At 36.8% G+C, this 16,588-nt stretch overlaps 1 protein-coding gene across 2 annotated transcripts; it reads right to left on the minus strand.

Moving 5' to 3' along the window:
• Window positions 1-617: 617 nt before the first annotated feature.
• Window positions 618-10,006, minus strand: LOC307001037 (caspase b-like). 2 transcript variants are annotated; one of them, XM_079617138.1, is made up of 9 exons: window positions 9,924-10,006; window positions 6,274-6,547; window positions 4,659-4,801; window positions 3,072-3,248; window positions 1,896-2,148; window positions 1,684-1,767; window positions 1,379-1,488; window positions 1,104-1,254; window positions 898-1,035 (listed from the first exon to the last, which is right to left on the minus strand). In XM_079617138.1, exons 2-8 carry the CDS (start codon window positions 6,536-6,538, stop codon window positions 1,141-1,143), a joined length of 1,146 nt encoding a protein of 381 aa, XP_079473264.1. In that variant the 5' UTR covers window positions 6,539-6,547; window positions 9,924-10,006; the 3' UTR covers window positions 898-1,035; window positions 1,104-1,140. The 2 variants fall into 2 exon arrangements, with proteins under 2 accessions (XP_079473263.1, XP_079473264.1); XM_079617137.1 differs by having other exon boundaries at window positions 618-1,254.
• Window positions 10,007-16,588: the final 6,582 nt, after the last annotated feature.

A 16,588-nucleotide genomic window follows, 5' to 3' on the forward strand; every position in this document is an offset into this window, starting at 1 on the left:
TGACCAGGTCTTGTTTAACTTTCATGTCTTCCCACTTCTCCCATCAGTTGTTTACAATGGCATTTGTTTGTATTAGTTTTTCCCGGGTATCCTGTAGAATTCAATCAGATGACGACTTCGAAACTCCCAGTGTTTCCCAGATTGTGTGTCATATGCATCTTCCAGCACTTTGTTTTTAATGTAATTATTGAATACTTAGCCAATTAATTGGTGAGGAATAACTGACATCAGAGTATCCCGACTGACCAATCAGAATCAAGCATTACAAAGAGCCGTTAAATAATATAAATTTAGATGATATTCTGCAACTCAACACGTATGCGTTTTGTTGTAAAGTCACTGTTGTCTCACTATTTGTTAAACACTATTATCTTATAATGAAATTATTAAAACTATAAATCTTAGTTTGTACTTTGAAATTTTACAGTACCTTTTTTATATTTTTTGTTTATATATTTATGTTTTATTAACACATTTGTTCAGCAATGAGAATATTGAGAGTGCTACACAAAAGCTTTGTTAGTTTCCCTTTTATGAAGCGAGATCAGATTCAGTCTGACATTTAAAATGAGTCAGACTCAAATGTGAAATCTTCTACAAACAGGAAGAGACAAAGGCATGGTAACAAATTAGAAAAGCTTTATTGATTAATTTCCACTTTTATAAAAGTTATATAAAAAGTAGAAGAAGAAGAAGAAGAAGAAGCTATCTAATGAAAGAAGAGCAATTCTGGATGGAGACTCCTCAGCAGTTCAAATGTAAAAATAGTAATATGAAAATAGAAAAGTATAAAAAAATTAATTAAAAGAGAGTAAAATGATTATCCATGATAATTGCATGCAATACTGCCAGTATATTTGCCCTTTTGCATATAATGCCTCTTTAACTCGATTCAAGGCAAGACACTCGTTCACTGGTCTTGATATTTTGTTCTATTTTGCTTTTTTCATTAAACTGTCCATTTCTTTTGTAGATTTCAGTAACAATAAAAATCTCAAAATAATTTCTAAAAATAAGTTTTGAACAAGACTTTATCCAAAGTTCAGATTTCTGGTCTGAAAATGTATTTACATAATGTCTCATTTGCATGATTATACGAGTAACCTGTGGTGTCTTGCCTTGGACTGGTTTTACACATCCTCAGAGTCCAGGGAACAGGTAGAGTTTCTTGGGAAGGGACGTCCTGTCGATACACGGCATTAGTTTAGCCTCTGAATGTTTGAATCGTGGGTCTGTCGCCATGCGTAAGGTGACCTGTAATAAAAAGATCACATTTGAATGTGACAAGAAGTGAACTCCTGTACTTATTATAGCTGAGCAAAGCACTGGAAGAGATTGTTTTGACTTTGAGCTGAAATAAAGAATTTTTTACTTTTACCTTCCTGAACAACTCCATAATGTCATCATAATGAGCCCATTTACAGAACACATCCACGATGTAACAGATAAAATAACTTCCTTCCAAAATATTCCTGTATGCACTGATATCTGTGGAGAAAAGCCATTAGGTTGAAGTACTGTGTTCATTATTGAAGAAACACTTGCCAACATGAATAGACTATTATCATACATCTGAGGGGTTTCATTGTATAAAAAAGGTAAACAGTTGTTTTATTGTTGAACAGAAATGTCTGAGCTACAAGTCAATCTCATTTCAGAAATCAGTGTTTTCTGAGCACTTACCAGGGAGGCAGGACTTAAAACACACAAAGTCTTTCTCTCTGTGCACAATGGCGTCTGATTGTATGTCCACACCTCCTGGGTGACCTGGACAGAGAAACGGTTATTAATGATATGGATGACAATATTACAATAAATCCAGGAAAAATATGAATACAGAGTAAAAAGAGTAATAGCAGTATGATATGAGTTGAGTTTTATCAGTGATGTCGTACTTCCTCTGCAGGCTTGAATCAGAATAACCTTTGGTTTATCAATCAGAGCCGGACATTTCTCTGAGTTCAGATGAGAGAAGATCTCGTCAACAAAGAAGAAATCATCGGTGTTTTTCTTGGGATGGTAGTTGACACCTAAAATGGCATCTTTATTGTGAATTCTCTTCCCATGAGACATCAGAACCACAAAGGTGCTGTCCGAGTCTTTATGGTCGGAATAAGAAGCAAAGTTCCTGACTTTAGCATCTATTTCCTGTGAAAAAAGAAAAAGAAAAAAATATGCAGACATGCATAATAAAAAATGCCTAATATGAGACGAGTCAGTCAAGACAAGTTTTGATGTTGGCTTGAGAAATTATGAAGTATGATGGTTTTCAGTTTGATGTTTAAAGAAATTTCAGCTTAAAATGTTAAGGCAAACAAATTAAAAGATCAAAAAGTAATAGGGCTCTATTTGAACAATCTAAGCGCATGAATTTGCTGGTCAGTTTGCAGTTTGCTGGTCTGGACCCTTGACTTTCTAACATTAGTTTTTCTCTGTTTGCTGTAAATCTGTTTATAAAACTCATTGATTATGGCAAGAAAATCAGAGAGTAAATAAATCAGGTGATGTTGGCTGTGTATTGATGATTACATAACCATCATGTAGTTGCTTTATTCACTGAGCTCATTTAGAATCTTATCTTTCATAATATTGTTACTTTATTGACTTACATTATTATTATTTTTATTTTTTTACCATAAACTGAAGTTCAATGCCATAAAACCTAATTACTACCGTATTATTTACGGTAAAGCACTTGAAACCAGCGGCCAGTTTTTTTTACCATAAACTTAGTTCAGTTCTGTAAAGACTCAAATATTTCTACCATATTTGTTTACGGTAAAGTAATAATAAATAATAATAATTAATTTAATTTTTTGGGCGCCTTTCAGGACACTCAAATTCTTAAATGTGATCTAACAAAGTTAAAGAGAAAATATTAACCATATATGCTGTTTATATTGCTTGTAATGGGATGAAGTAAACATCTGTTGAGTATTTTAACATACAATTGTTTGATTATGTTGAATTAAAAACCCGAAACGCACCAGACCCACAAACACTGGCTGAATAACAAAAATATGAATACCACACAAGGGTTAACTTCAGATGTTGATGATTTATACACACACCTTTCCAGAGAGATTTGTGTATTTCTCAACTCTGTAACCCAACGCTGTCAGCAGCCACTCCATGTTCTCCTCGTCTTTCTGAGCCCCGTACCTGTTGTACTCTTCATAGTGGAACTGTATGTTGGTGATCAGCAGAGCTAAACGTCTCCTCTGAGACTTATCCTTTGGTATATAAATCTATAAAAAAAAATAAAAAAAAAAATATATATACATGTACATTGATTTTGCATACATATATATATATATATATATATATATATATATATATATATATATATATATATATATATATATATATATATATATATGTATGCAAAATTAATATACAAGCAAAAGATTGAGTGTTTCCCAACATAGCAGTGCATATTTTGGATCAGTTGTTTGTCTTTTTTGTTGGTATACTGAGACTAAAATAACATAAGCAATAGGTATATAAATAATAATAAAAAAGAGAGTTTGTTTGATACCAATACGGGATCATGATCCTTCAGAAATCATTCTAATATGATGATTTGCTGCTCAAGAAACATTCATGATTATTATCAATGTTGACAATGCAGATTTTTGTCAGGATTCTTTTCTATTTCTATTCTAACAGCATTTAAATTGAATATAGAAATATATTGTGACGTTATAAATGTCTTTATTGTCACTTATGATCCATTTCTTGAATCCTTGAAAAGTATCAGATTTTTTTTTTTTTTACTGATAACCTTCTGTTTAGAATTATGCATCTTAAAGGACAAGTTCGGTATTTTACACTTAAAGCCCTGTTTACAGATCGTATCTGATGAAATAGAACGGTTAAGATTAAAATTTGGACACATGCTGCTGTCCCGAGAATTTTAGTTTTATTTAGCGTTTGTGGACCTATTTTGCCAAACGCGTCACACCCAGATTCTTCCGTTGAGAGCTTGAATAATAGACACCAGTTGGTGGCGATAATGCACCTTTGCCGATTGCAAGCAAACCGCTGGCATTTCATTTAATACACAGAAGAAGCAGAAGAAGAAGCGGCGGAGGAATATCGTACCTCACACAGCACATTCAATACAAGTCAATGGAGGTGGACAAACACTACGATAAAACCTGTTGGAAAGCATCTTTTTCAGCGGTTTTTTTTTGGGACCGTATCAGTGAACACCCCTGACCACTCGGTGAGTTTCACGTCTTTGTAAACGAAAGTTTAATGTGTTTTAGGAAGGAATCTGCCAGTGCACATAGACAACCATTGTGGGGGTGGGGGGGGTTAGCTAAATAAAACTAAAATTCTCGGGACAGGAGCATGTGTCCAAATTTTAATCTTAACCGTTCTATTTCATCAGATACGATCTGTAAACAGGGCTTTAAGTGTAAAATACCGAACTTGTCCTTTAAGGCTTGGGAAACACCAATCCACATATTGGTAAAACATATTGATATTAATGTGCAGGATCGGTCCACCGTCTGGAAGCGTTCAGCCTGAAATCCTCAGGTAATCTGAACTCTTGCCGCTTCAGCTTCTGGACGGAGTTAAACTCTACAGGACGGCGGCCCTACAGAAGCAGGACTGACTCCTGAATGTATTGTAGAAAGAGAGATACTTGCGTCATTTCTCTTCTCTGTAAGAAGTCTGTTCTTAAACTCTTGGCTGCATGGAAGAATGTTGAGTGGTCTTATCCAATCGGACTGGATTGGCTGCTGATCCACGGACACTGGAGCAATGGTCTCCTCCTGCACAGACGGCTGAGCTGAGGACAGGAAAGCACACACACACACACACACACACACACACACACACACACACACACACACACACACACACACACACACACACACACAGTTTCGAAATATATCCAAAGCCCAAAGAACATTCTGCTGTGTAAAACATAGTCTGCAACTACATTCGTTTACAAATTAAAATCTTCCATCTTAAGACTTGAATGCTAAAGCTCTGCTCCCAGTGAAAGCAGAAGTAGAACTTTTTATGAAATGTTGTGAAAAAAATGGAATGTCTAACGTTCTTGTTTACAATATCAATATTTTACATTTTTATATTGGCCTAATATAAAATATATGTGAACTATATTACTTTATCAATTTTTAAATTGATGAACACAATATACTTCAGAGTGCTACACTAATATTCATTGGTAACCCAGATAGCAAGCAACCATTGAAAAAATGTCAAATCAATGTTAATGTGTTAACCGTATTAAATCAACATCATTTTTGCACCCGCAATTAATGTTCAACCAAAAATCAATGATAATGTCATTGAATCAATGTTACAATGTGATGTTGGTTCAACATCATGCTTGCACTCTCAGAAAATGAAACACAACAACTATAACTGACTTAAAGACACACAGCCTGAAATCAACTGCCAATAAAAGAAGACAATATTTTTAAAAATCTAAACTGAGAATGTCTGATGTGGCAAAAAAAAAAAAATATATATATATATATTGTTGGTGATTGCAATCTATTAAAAATATATAACCACTTTTGGTCAGTGATAAGATTAAAAAATGATTCTACTTTATAAGGCTGAAACTATTTCATCTGATCATCTTGGTTTCTGGCTTCTTCTGGTTTTGCAACAAATTATGTGTTTTGGTAAACACTGTTACACACACCCCAAAACTGACAAGTAAAAGCCAAGAGTCAAACTGCCCAACTAAAGCACACACTGATCACCATCATTTTCTATAAATCATAAACATGATTATGTTTATGATTTATAGAAAATAATGGTGATCAGTGTGTGCTTTAGTTAGGCAGTTAAACCTGTTAAACAGTATAAACCTCTGTTAATTCTCAATAAAACTTCTGTAGACGTCTGACAGAAATAAAGTCAGTCTGGTTAGTAATAAGTGAAGCTGGTAATGCTGTTTGTGGAGTTGGTTAATCCTCCTCTGCTGAGATCTTCACAGATTTAATGTCTTCTTTAGTGGATTTCAGGCTGTGTGGCTTTAAGTCACTTTTAGTTCTTGTGTTTCATTTTCTGAGAGTGCAAACATGATGTTAAACCAGCATCACATTCAATGCCATTACTGTTGATTTTTGGATGAAATGTCAACATTATTTCAACATTACTTGTGGGTGCAAAAGTGATATTGATTCAATGCGGAACCTTAACATTGACATGTTAACATTGGTTTAACATTATTCCAATGGTTGCTTGCTCTCTGGGAAACTGGTATAAATTGTACATCTTTACCTCCTGGAAGTTTCGACTCAAGGGTCTTTGCGAGATGATTTTGGTTGATGTTGCGCAGCGCTTGTACTGTGATCTTCCCAGCCTCATCACTGTACTTATCTACCATGCAATCCACAACATCTGTCCGATCGGCTCTCTGAAGCCTTGCTCGAGGAATCGGCTCGATGTCTTTTACCAGACCATTCCACAGCTGCCAGTTGAATTTTTTCAAGTCTTCATCCACAAGACCCTCAAGTGCATCAATCATCAGTTTTTTAACGTCCATTTTGTGTCACTAGGAGAAAAAGGCAAAGAAATTAAAGTCTTGATTTGATACAAAAAAACTTAAAAAGAAAGTTTCCAGACGGTTCTCGTTTATTTCTCTAAAAAACTTTGTGGAAAAATTTAGGGTAAAGTTTTGTCTCAAACATGATCAATTGCAAAATATTGTTATAAATATAGAGAGATTATATCAACCCAATTAAACGTTTCACAAGGTGTTTATGACATAAGTGGTACTAACACAATTTTAAAACATTATTTTACAAAAATAGACGTAGTTATACGTCTATCAATCATATATATATATGTACACTCTGTATATATATATATATATATATATATATTATGAGGGGCCGTACAAGCCAAAATCCATTCTTCTGCTCTCACACACACACATTCTCCTTTCACGTACATACATTTATGCTCTCACACACACACATTCTCCTTTCACGTACATACATTTATGCTCTCACACACACACATTCTCCTTTCACGTACATACATTTATGCTCTCACACACACACACATTCTCCTTTCACGACATACATTTATACTCTCACACACACACATTCTCCTTTCACGTACATACATTTATACTCTCATACACACATACATTCTCCTCTCACATACATACATATATACTCTCACACACACACATTCTCCTTTCACGTACATACATACTCTCTCTCTCTCTCTCTCTCTCTCTCTCTCTCTCTCTCACACACACACACACACACACACTTCTTGAGACTGACAGAAATCCAGATAGGGTTTGAATGTGATCACAGAGTTCTCTATGCAGCCTATCATGCACAAACGAATCTGCTTCTCTTTGCAGTTGGTCAATACATTCCAGCACATTATTAAAAAATTGTCTGATTTCATGTTCATTGCTACTTACTCTGAAAAGTAAAAACTGTACTTGAAAAGAAAACAGGATTACTTTGAATACCATCATTGTAAAGTTGTAATGAAGAGCTGAGCAAATCTTGCACATGTATTTCCTGGTCTGAGTGTGACTTCCTGCTTAAAGAGGAAGTAATGGATACCAAAAAAAAAAATATATATATATATATATATGTGAAAGGAGAATGTATGTGTGTGTGAGAGTATATATATGTATGTGAAAGGACAATGTGTGTGTGTGAGAGAGTATATATGTATGTGAAAGGACAATGTGTGTGTGTGAGAGAGTATATATGTATGTGAAAGGACAATGTGTGTGTGTGAGAGAGTATATATGTATGTGAAAGGACAATGTGTGTGTGTGAGAGAGTATATATGTATGTGAAAGGACAATGTGTGTGTGTGAGAGAGTATATATGTATGTGAAAGGACAATGTGTGTGTGAGAGAGAGTATATATGTATGTGAAAGGACAATGTGTGTGTGTGAGAGAGTATATATGTATGTGAAAGGACAATGTATGTGTGTGAGAGAGTATATATGTATGTGAAAGGACAATGTATGTGTGTGAGAGAGTATATATGTATGTGAAAGGACAATGTGTGTGTGAGAGAGAGTATATATGTATGTGAAAGGACAATGTATGTGTGTGAGAGAGTATATATGTATGTGAAAGGACAATGTGTGTGTGAGAGTAGAAGAATGGATTTTGGCTTGTACGGCCCCTCATACCTATCTTCCTTTTATATATTATACCTACCTTCCAAATAACTGCCAACCAACGGGAACACTGATCAATATTTTAGTTAAAACAAAAACATTATAGGAACATCAACATCAATTTATGAAGTCAGTTCATGTGATGTTCTCTCAAATCGTTCAGTTATATGGATAATTCAACATTCAGGCTGTGAGTTTAATGCTCTGACACATGTCTTTATTCGTGGCTCATTATATACATTGTGCATAATGATGAGCAACACTGTCAATACAATTAAACTCATTTATTTAGAATAAACTAAGTTAAGTTGCGAGTAAAATGTCTTCAAATAAGTTAAGTAAGAGCATTTCATATTTTTTTAGTGTATTAACATCAAGGTGGAAAAGGACTTTCATCATAAAACAAAAAAGATTATATCAAACTTAAGTAATTTTACCTTGCTGGGGAAATCAGGTTATATCAGCTGCAGTTATGCTTCAGTAAAACCTTGTTTTTCAGGTTGGTTGAACTCAGTTATAATCTCAAATTTATTTTATTTCAACAAAACCAGTTTTACATGTCGGTTGAACTCAGTTATCATCAGTAATCTTAAATAATTTATTTCATTTCAACAAAACCAGTTATTGTAGATTGTACCACATGAAGAACAGTTTCTAAGCAGAACTGACAAAACATTTTTTTCTGTGTATTTATTATAATTACATCTATCTGTAATGTTTATATACTTTTAAAAATAACTGCCTACCATTTAACGATTTAGTTAATTATAATATTTGTTTATATTAATAATAGGGAAAAACATGGTAAAATAGGTTAGAATAATTTTACTTGATTATCATTATTTGTGCTTAACTTGTTGAGACTCTTATTTAAAAGGTAATTTTTGCGAAGATTTTTTTTTTTTTTACAATTTAATTTCAACATGAAAAGTAGGCCTACACTTTACATTGTTGCATATTATTTTCTTTCGTCTTATTTTCACTCTACAAAGCCAGTCGAATATTGGGCAATTTTATTTCAGCAAATACATGATTTGTTTTAACATTCATAAAATAAATGTCCACAACTGTGAGACCTTGAGACGATTCTGCTTTTTCCTACTATTATTTTGCTCTGAAACGAAACACTGAGTTCACGTGTGTGCGAACTTTGATCAAAGCAAAACGATCCCCGTGCTCCCATAGCACAAAACAACGATAGCTACGTGGCACAAAATATTGCAACACCCAGTCTTTTGATTTGCATATTAATGAGGACGAATATTTAAAATAACAGGACAGAAGAATGCGAGTGATATGTATTTACAGACTTGCATATACTTCTAATAAACTCAGGACCTTGTTCGTCAGAACATTCACTCTCCGAAAAAAAAGGTAGCCTACAAAAGCCGACACTGCGACGGTCCCCTTTAATAAGGTTCTTAGGTACAAAGGTGTAGCCTACATTTTGAAGGGGGACCGCCCAATGGCAGATTACATACGGAAGTAACATACGGAAACCCTAAGGCTGCATGAACATGGTGGTGGAAAAATATTTGAAAATTAGCCTATTTTGTATTCTCTTGCAAAAACTGTTGCGTTACTTCGCTCGCAAAACTTTTGTGTTCTTTGCGAGAGAAGGCAAAGTTTATCGGGATCGCAAAATAATTCCATATATCCCATCTCATATATTTTTTCTTCACCATGTCCTTTTAGTGGCTTCGTAGCAAAAATCTATAACTATAGCAGAATTGGTTAAAGTGAATTATAGGATGCGTTACTCACGTCAGGGTTTGGAGAGTCTGTCTGCACGTCTTGCGCTGAAGTTTATGTTTCGCTTTCTCTTTGGTCCTGTTCGTCACACACCCCTCCCCACCGAGCAATACAACGATTTGAGACCGTATCCTCTTTACATTTGATCGAAGAACAGAAGGAAATGTGGTCACACAAAAAACAAAACAAAAATATAGTAGGCTATCCACTTATTTGGGTTTTTGAGGTTATTCCTGGTTGCCGTTGTTTTAACTCCCAGCTCGTTTTTAAAATCACATTTAGTGTCCGCATGCCAAATCTAGCAGAAAACAATAGATTTTTTATTTTATTTACTTTTTACATTATTTTTAACACCAACTTAAAAAAAACTTTCTATATTGTATATTGTATAGCTCTATATTGTATATTGTAGCTAACAATTGCAAGAATACCAAAATGTGAAAATGGGGTTACAAAGAATATATAAATATATGTGTAAATTATAAGATAAGGATAAGATTTTTTTATGTAATGTATATGCCTAGCCTATAAAATATATAGACTTAACCTATATAAATTATTCAAACAAAACTATTCACAATTCAATGTTCAATGTTCAGCTGTGCAGATAATTACTCCATTCTGAGGCGACCAAACCCTGTGCACAAATAGACAGAACAAAAACTTGATTCAAAATGAGATTTTAGCCTATATCTGTTTTCTATTAAACCTGTTTTGTGACACCATGAATGACAGAACTGGTCAACTTGGATTCTCGTTTTTAATCGGACATCCTCTCATGTTTTTCAGCTAATAAGGGGAGGAAGGCTGAGAAAGTTAGTAATGTTGAAAATGATAAAGTTGGTTGTTTATAATTATTTGCCCATGTTTCTCCAAACAATGTACAAAAATAGGTATTTTATTTTTATGTGTGTATTGTTTCAATTCACACACTGGATATTCAATCAGAATGGATATTCAAATGAAGCAATGTCGTTTACTTCCGTCTGAAATGCGTTTAAGAAAGGAACAAATGAGGCTAAACGAGATTTCATCATTATCATAATCATTATCAGAAGAAACCATGGAAATGTCAAAAGGTGACGAAATGAAGGCGGAACTAAGTCCCGTGGAATTTGTGTTCCACCCGGGATGGTGTCACGGTAACACCGGCCCGGCCTCGGCTGTGTACCTGTCGCCATGACAACACTAATGACAGATCGACATCAGGTGCGGGTGATTTACACTGGGATCTGTGATAGGGCGATGGAGACAAACGAACCACATAAAATGGAAGTGCTGAGACAGTGAAGGGTCGTTCTTTCTCGGGCTGTTCCTTCTCGGGTTATTCTTCCTCCCGTTATTTGTCCGTGTGGTTCTTGTCCATTGGAGTGTTCCCTCGGGAGAAGTCGGTTTGGCGGTGCCGCTGATGTGTGGAGTTATCTGAAGAGTGTTGCGGGGCTCGGCTGTTCGGCTGTGTGAAGGGTGCTACGGCGATCGAGCGAACACGAGTGAAGACGTCAAGGAATGGAAAGAGAGTGAGTCACGAGAATTGAGTGAAGACTGGAGAACGCCATCATCATTGGAAGGGAGATAAGTAGTATGATCTTGGATCTTATTGAATGCATGAACCTGCACCAGCATGGATGTAAAGTTGTGAAGTGTATTTGATCACAAGTGTCGTGTCACATGAGCGTGGGTGGATTGAGTGACCATTTGAACTCCTGTTCTCTTCTTCCGAGTGTGGGTGAGAAACGCTCTGTCCCCCGTGCCAGTGAGGAGGCATCCAATTTTCCTCACTATTGGATAAAGACCTGATTCAGTTGACAGTGGAAGGGACGATCGTTGGGTGAGTGCTGGCCTTATTGCACTGAGAGAGAAGCCGTTTCTTAATGTCAAGGAAGGATCCTCGGAAGCCGGAATTTCGAGGATGCTACGTCATCGACATCCGTCGAAGGACTGTTCCAATGTCGAGGATCCTCAGAATTTCAACCAAGGGCGGAGTCCTTCGTTCGGAAAATATCCCACATACAGGAAAGGGTGCATGTGTGTAGACTTCGCGCTCTCAAATCGCCCACAATCCTATGCGCGCAGCTTTGCTATCTTGTTTAAAAAAAAATACAAAATGTCGGACGTTAGCGGAGTCGGAGCAAAAACGGGGAAATATGCTTTTAAATTTGAATATATTTACGTTACCATACATTTGTTATAATTGTCATATAAGTAAAGTTTAACGTTTAAATGCCAGTACAAATTACTACCGTATTGGTATTACAAATTATACAAATTACGTTATGGCTAACCTGTCATTTAAACAATTGTTAGCTTGTTTGCCATCACCTTGTTTGCATTTCACATATTTTACCATTGCATGTGTTTTAACAGCTAGAATGTTGCTATGGACGCAGTTCTGTTCACTCAGGCAATACAATAATTTTTAAATCAATAAACTCCTTTTTAAATCAATTATTTTGTCTCAAATTATTGATTTATTTTGTTAGGTAGGCAGACATGTAATAAGCGGGATAATGTATAGCGAGCCAGTTTTTACAGCGAATACAACCCTTTTAGGTTTATTCAAGACGCCTTCGCGTTAGAGTTCGCGGGGTTTCACTAACGGACGCAATAACGTGCACTTGCTAGAATGTTCCATTTACGTGTTCTCTCGCATCCTAAAGAGGATCCTCGCCTAGCCTCTGAAGGAAATGACTTGGAAGGACGCGTCCTGCCAAGGAAGTATCCTTGACATTGAGAAACACCTAGAGAGTGGATATGCAGTGCCTGAATTGATGTGTTTGCACAGTATTGGCTTGAAGTGAGGTTGCAGTGTGTGGGATAATATATATATATATATATATACTGACCGCCGTGTACTCTCCACCTTGAAATCGCATCACTGTCACTGAAGAAAGACTCCAGGCGTTAATCTGAAAATTATCTTTACATCTGAGAAAACGACGTAAACTAGTATACCTTGCTCTGTCTGTCAAATAGAAGAATCCCTCTGACCAGGTTCCCTTTTGGTGAGGTCTGCTGGAAGGAGAGGCGGTCATTAGAAGTGTCCTCTCGGCAGCTGTGACCGCAGCACCCCACAGCCGTAAGCTCTCGTTACTTCATTGAAGGAAAATGCATGCCAATGAATTGTTCACCCTGTCTGTGTAGCAGGAGTCGTTCCCCGCCGAGTTCTTGTATGGGAGGTCTGTTCAAAGGAAGGTCCCCCGCGCTTAAGTGAAAGTACCCGTGCTGGATATTCACCTGTCTTATAGAAGATTCTTCTGGCCATCAGTCCTGCACTAGCCACGTCCTGACCGTTCGACGGTCTAAGAAGGTTGGGTTACCTGGATACTTACCCGCCTGTCCAGCTCCGGAGCCTCTGAGACCACGAGACTCTGTTCCGCTCTGCGCCTATACGAAGGTACTCACGCTTGGATATTCACCTGTCTGATAGAAGATTCTTCTGGCCATCAGTTCCTGCACTGGCCAAGCCCTGACCGTTCGACGGTCCGAGAAGGTTGGCTTGCCTGGATACGTACCCGTCTGTTCAGCGCAGGATTCGCTGTGACCACAAGACCCTGTCCTGCTCTGGTTTGGGGACACAGAAAACAGCATCAAGACTTTTTAATTAATTTTTATTCAATAAACCTTGTTAAGTTTTACTCAATTGTCTGCTTGGTCTTTGGCACGCTCCTCGAGGTGGTCCTGGGTTTCAGGGGTTGGTGCAGTCTGGCTTGACCCCCCCCCCGGCCTGTGACACAAACCAATCAGCTTTCAGGATCTCCTCTGGCCTGTTTGTGTAAAACTACTACAACAGGTGAAGAGAAATGTTAAAAAAATTTAATTCATGACAATACCATAATACATTTGTCACATGATCTTCACAAGTGAGTAGATGTTAGCTGGAATGGGGCTCTACATTAATTTATTAATGTTTATAATGCTTAGGCTGTAAGCATGCAGCTTAATTATAATGTATATTATTACATTTATGTAAGCTACCTGAAGACTTCTGTTAGACATCTAGCCTAACTATTTATAACAGTTCTATAGTATTTGTTTTAAATTGTTATTTGTGTCTGTTCAAAGACCTTAGTGTTCATTATGTAATAAATGGGAAGCAAAGTTACATTTGTCTCAAAGCCAACTATTTTTATTCATTTATTTAATTCCTTTTTTTCTGATCGGTTAATCGAAAACCGTAATATGATCCGAGCCGTGAGTTTTGTGATCCGTTGCACCACTAATATTTAGTCTAGAACAACTACACTCATCATGTTTACACACGTACGCTTCTGCACTTACTCTCGATTCCTCTCAACATGAGGACAGGAGAGCTGTCAGTCAGTACACGGGGAAACGTTTTTCAAAAGTAACTCGGATATATTTGGTTGTAAATTTAAATTTAATGCGTTACTTTACTAGTTACTTGAAAAAAGTAATCTGATCACATAACTTGGGTTACTGCGAGTGTGACTATTCCCTGTTCTCCTCAGATCCTGTAATCCTGAACCCAAACACATCTCCAGCAGACAGCAGTGTGTGTGTGTGTGTGTGTCAGATGATCTGACCTCATGTCTCGGCAGAACGAGCTAAACCCTCTTCCTCTGCACAGGAACCGGATGGTGTTGGGAAGTGTGGGATATATGGTGTTCACATTTGGGATGTTGAAGTGGGAAACAGTCGGCGCTGGAGCCTAGGAGTGTGTTTAGGATTGGCGGGAAAACCTCCTACACAATCTTTGCAAATGAGAGGATGATGATGACCTGATGGGCAGATGGTGGAGGAAGGCGAGCTTGTTTTGATTATTCCCAGTTTTCAGTCTCCGTCCCACTGCGTTGTCGTTCCAGTCCAAGCTAGAACTAATCTGGCTGGAGAACAGAAGATATCCTTCCAGGAGAGATATAAAGTCTTCTTTGAGATCTGTTGTTGGTTTGTCAAAGCTGAATCTGTGATTCTATCATGGAAGATCAGCATCAAGATTTATTGGATGTCTAAACACTGTCTACATAAATCTGGAAGGGTTTCTTATATTAATTACCATAGCAACATGACGTTAAAAATGTGACGACAAAAAAACCCTCATCAGTTGAATGTATTTTACACATGTGGCAACTTTACACATACAATTATTACATTAATACCTGTATCTAATCAGGTTTGTTTGTGTGTGGATTTAACCAAACTGTTTCAATCATCACAATCGGAACCCAATGTAATTTTCAAACTTATAGTATTACATTGATTTTTAAACATACATTCACAAATATGCAGTTTGTTTACAAATATACTTTTGTTTATTCATTTATTATATTTAATACAACTGCACAACGGCTAAAAACAATAAAACAAATGACATTGTACATATTGAACAGTGTTGCTGCTGTCACATTATTAGCCGACTAGCAGCACTGTTAGCCTTGTTATTCCAAAGTGTGTGTGTGCGCGCGCGCACCCTTCAAAAACAGTATTGATTACTCCAAAATGTACTGTTTTCACACAAGTTAAATCAAATAATTGCTTCTCTTTTCTGTAAGAAGTCTGAACTTAAACGGGTGGCTGCATTGAATAATGTTTCATGCTCTCTGCCAAGCTCAAAGACTGAAGCATTTCTGTGCTGAGCTGATTTTCTGAATCATTCAATATTTCTTGTATTGGATTATAATATATTCACATTTTAAAAACCATAATACACACAGAATATTAACACAACTGTACCATTGTATATATATTTCTCTTTATGTAAAAAATAAAGAGATTCCTATATTCAGAGTGCTTCATTTCACATCAGGGGCACCAATCATCTCTGTAGATCATTATGGTTACCCGTCACTCCAGATTTACCTTATTCAATCATATTAATGTGTCCTGATGCAACATGTTTTAAAGGGATACTCCACTTTTTTTGGAAATAGGCTCATTTTACAACTCCCCCAGAGTTAAACAGTTGAGTTTTACCGTTTTCGAATCCATTCAGCCGAACTCCGGTTCTGACGGTACCAGTTTTAGCATAGCTTAGCATAGATCATTGATTCTTATGGGACCAGTAGCATTTCTTTCAAAATGACCAACGAGTTTCAATATTTTTCCTATTTAAAACTTGACTCTTCTGTAGTTAAACCGTGTAGTAAGATCGACGGAAAATGAAAAGCTGCGATTTTCCAAGCCTATATGGCTAGGAACTACTCTCATTCCGGCGTAAGAATCAAGGAACTGTGCGGCCGTACCATGGGTGCAGCAGCGTAATGATATGACGAAGCACTTGCCGTCAACAAACCAACGTGACAACCTGCTTGCACAGGGAGCGTGCCTTGTAGCATGGAGACATTTGTGAGAGACGATTTAGATAACATCTAAACAGACCCGAACACCATACAAGGGTTAATTAAACTATACGCTACCTCACCAGAACTCTACAACAAAACTACTAACGTTATACTGTACAAGACGAATGATCGAGGAAACCTAGCACTCACTGATTGCATTTCACAGGAAGATAACAACGGCAGTGCTTTTACAAAAAGTTAAATTGTTATACAGTAGCCTACTTCCAGTGGTGCGCGGGTTGATCCAAAATGAGCTGGTGCCTGCGGTCACCCGCGGTTACGATTTAATGATATTCGGGTCGCGGTCGGTCGGGTCGTTTGAAATAAAGATGCCAATTAAACCTTTGTCATTTATATAGTACTAGACACAATGTTCTA

The sequence above is a fragment of the Phoxinus phoxinus genome (assembly GCF_949152265.1).
Source record: "Phoxinus phoxinus genome assembly, chromosome: 6".
In the NCBI taxonomy this organism is placed as follows: Eukaryota; Metazoa; Chordata; class Actinopteri; order Cypriniformes; family Leuciscidae; genus Phoxinus; species Phoxinus phoxinus.

Bases quoted from the DNA above. Each gene is read 5' to 3' on its own strand.
- LOC307001037 (XM_079617137.1), bottom strand. From the start codon at position 6,538: ATGGACGTTAAAAAACTGATGATTGATGCACTTGAGGGTCTTGTGGAT. The intron at 2,149-3,071 runs GTGTGTGTATAA...CTTTTTTCACAG, and splicing joins ACACAAATCTCTCTGGAAAG to GAAATAGATGCTAAAGTCAG. The intron at 1,255-1,378 runs GTAAAAGTAAAA...TTTTTATTACAG, and splicing joins TTATGGAGTTGTTCAGGAAG to GTCACCTTACGCATGGCGAC.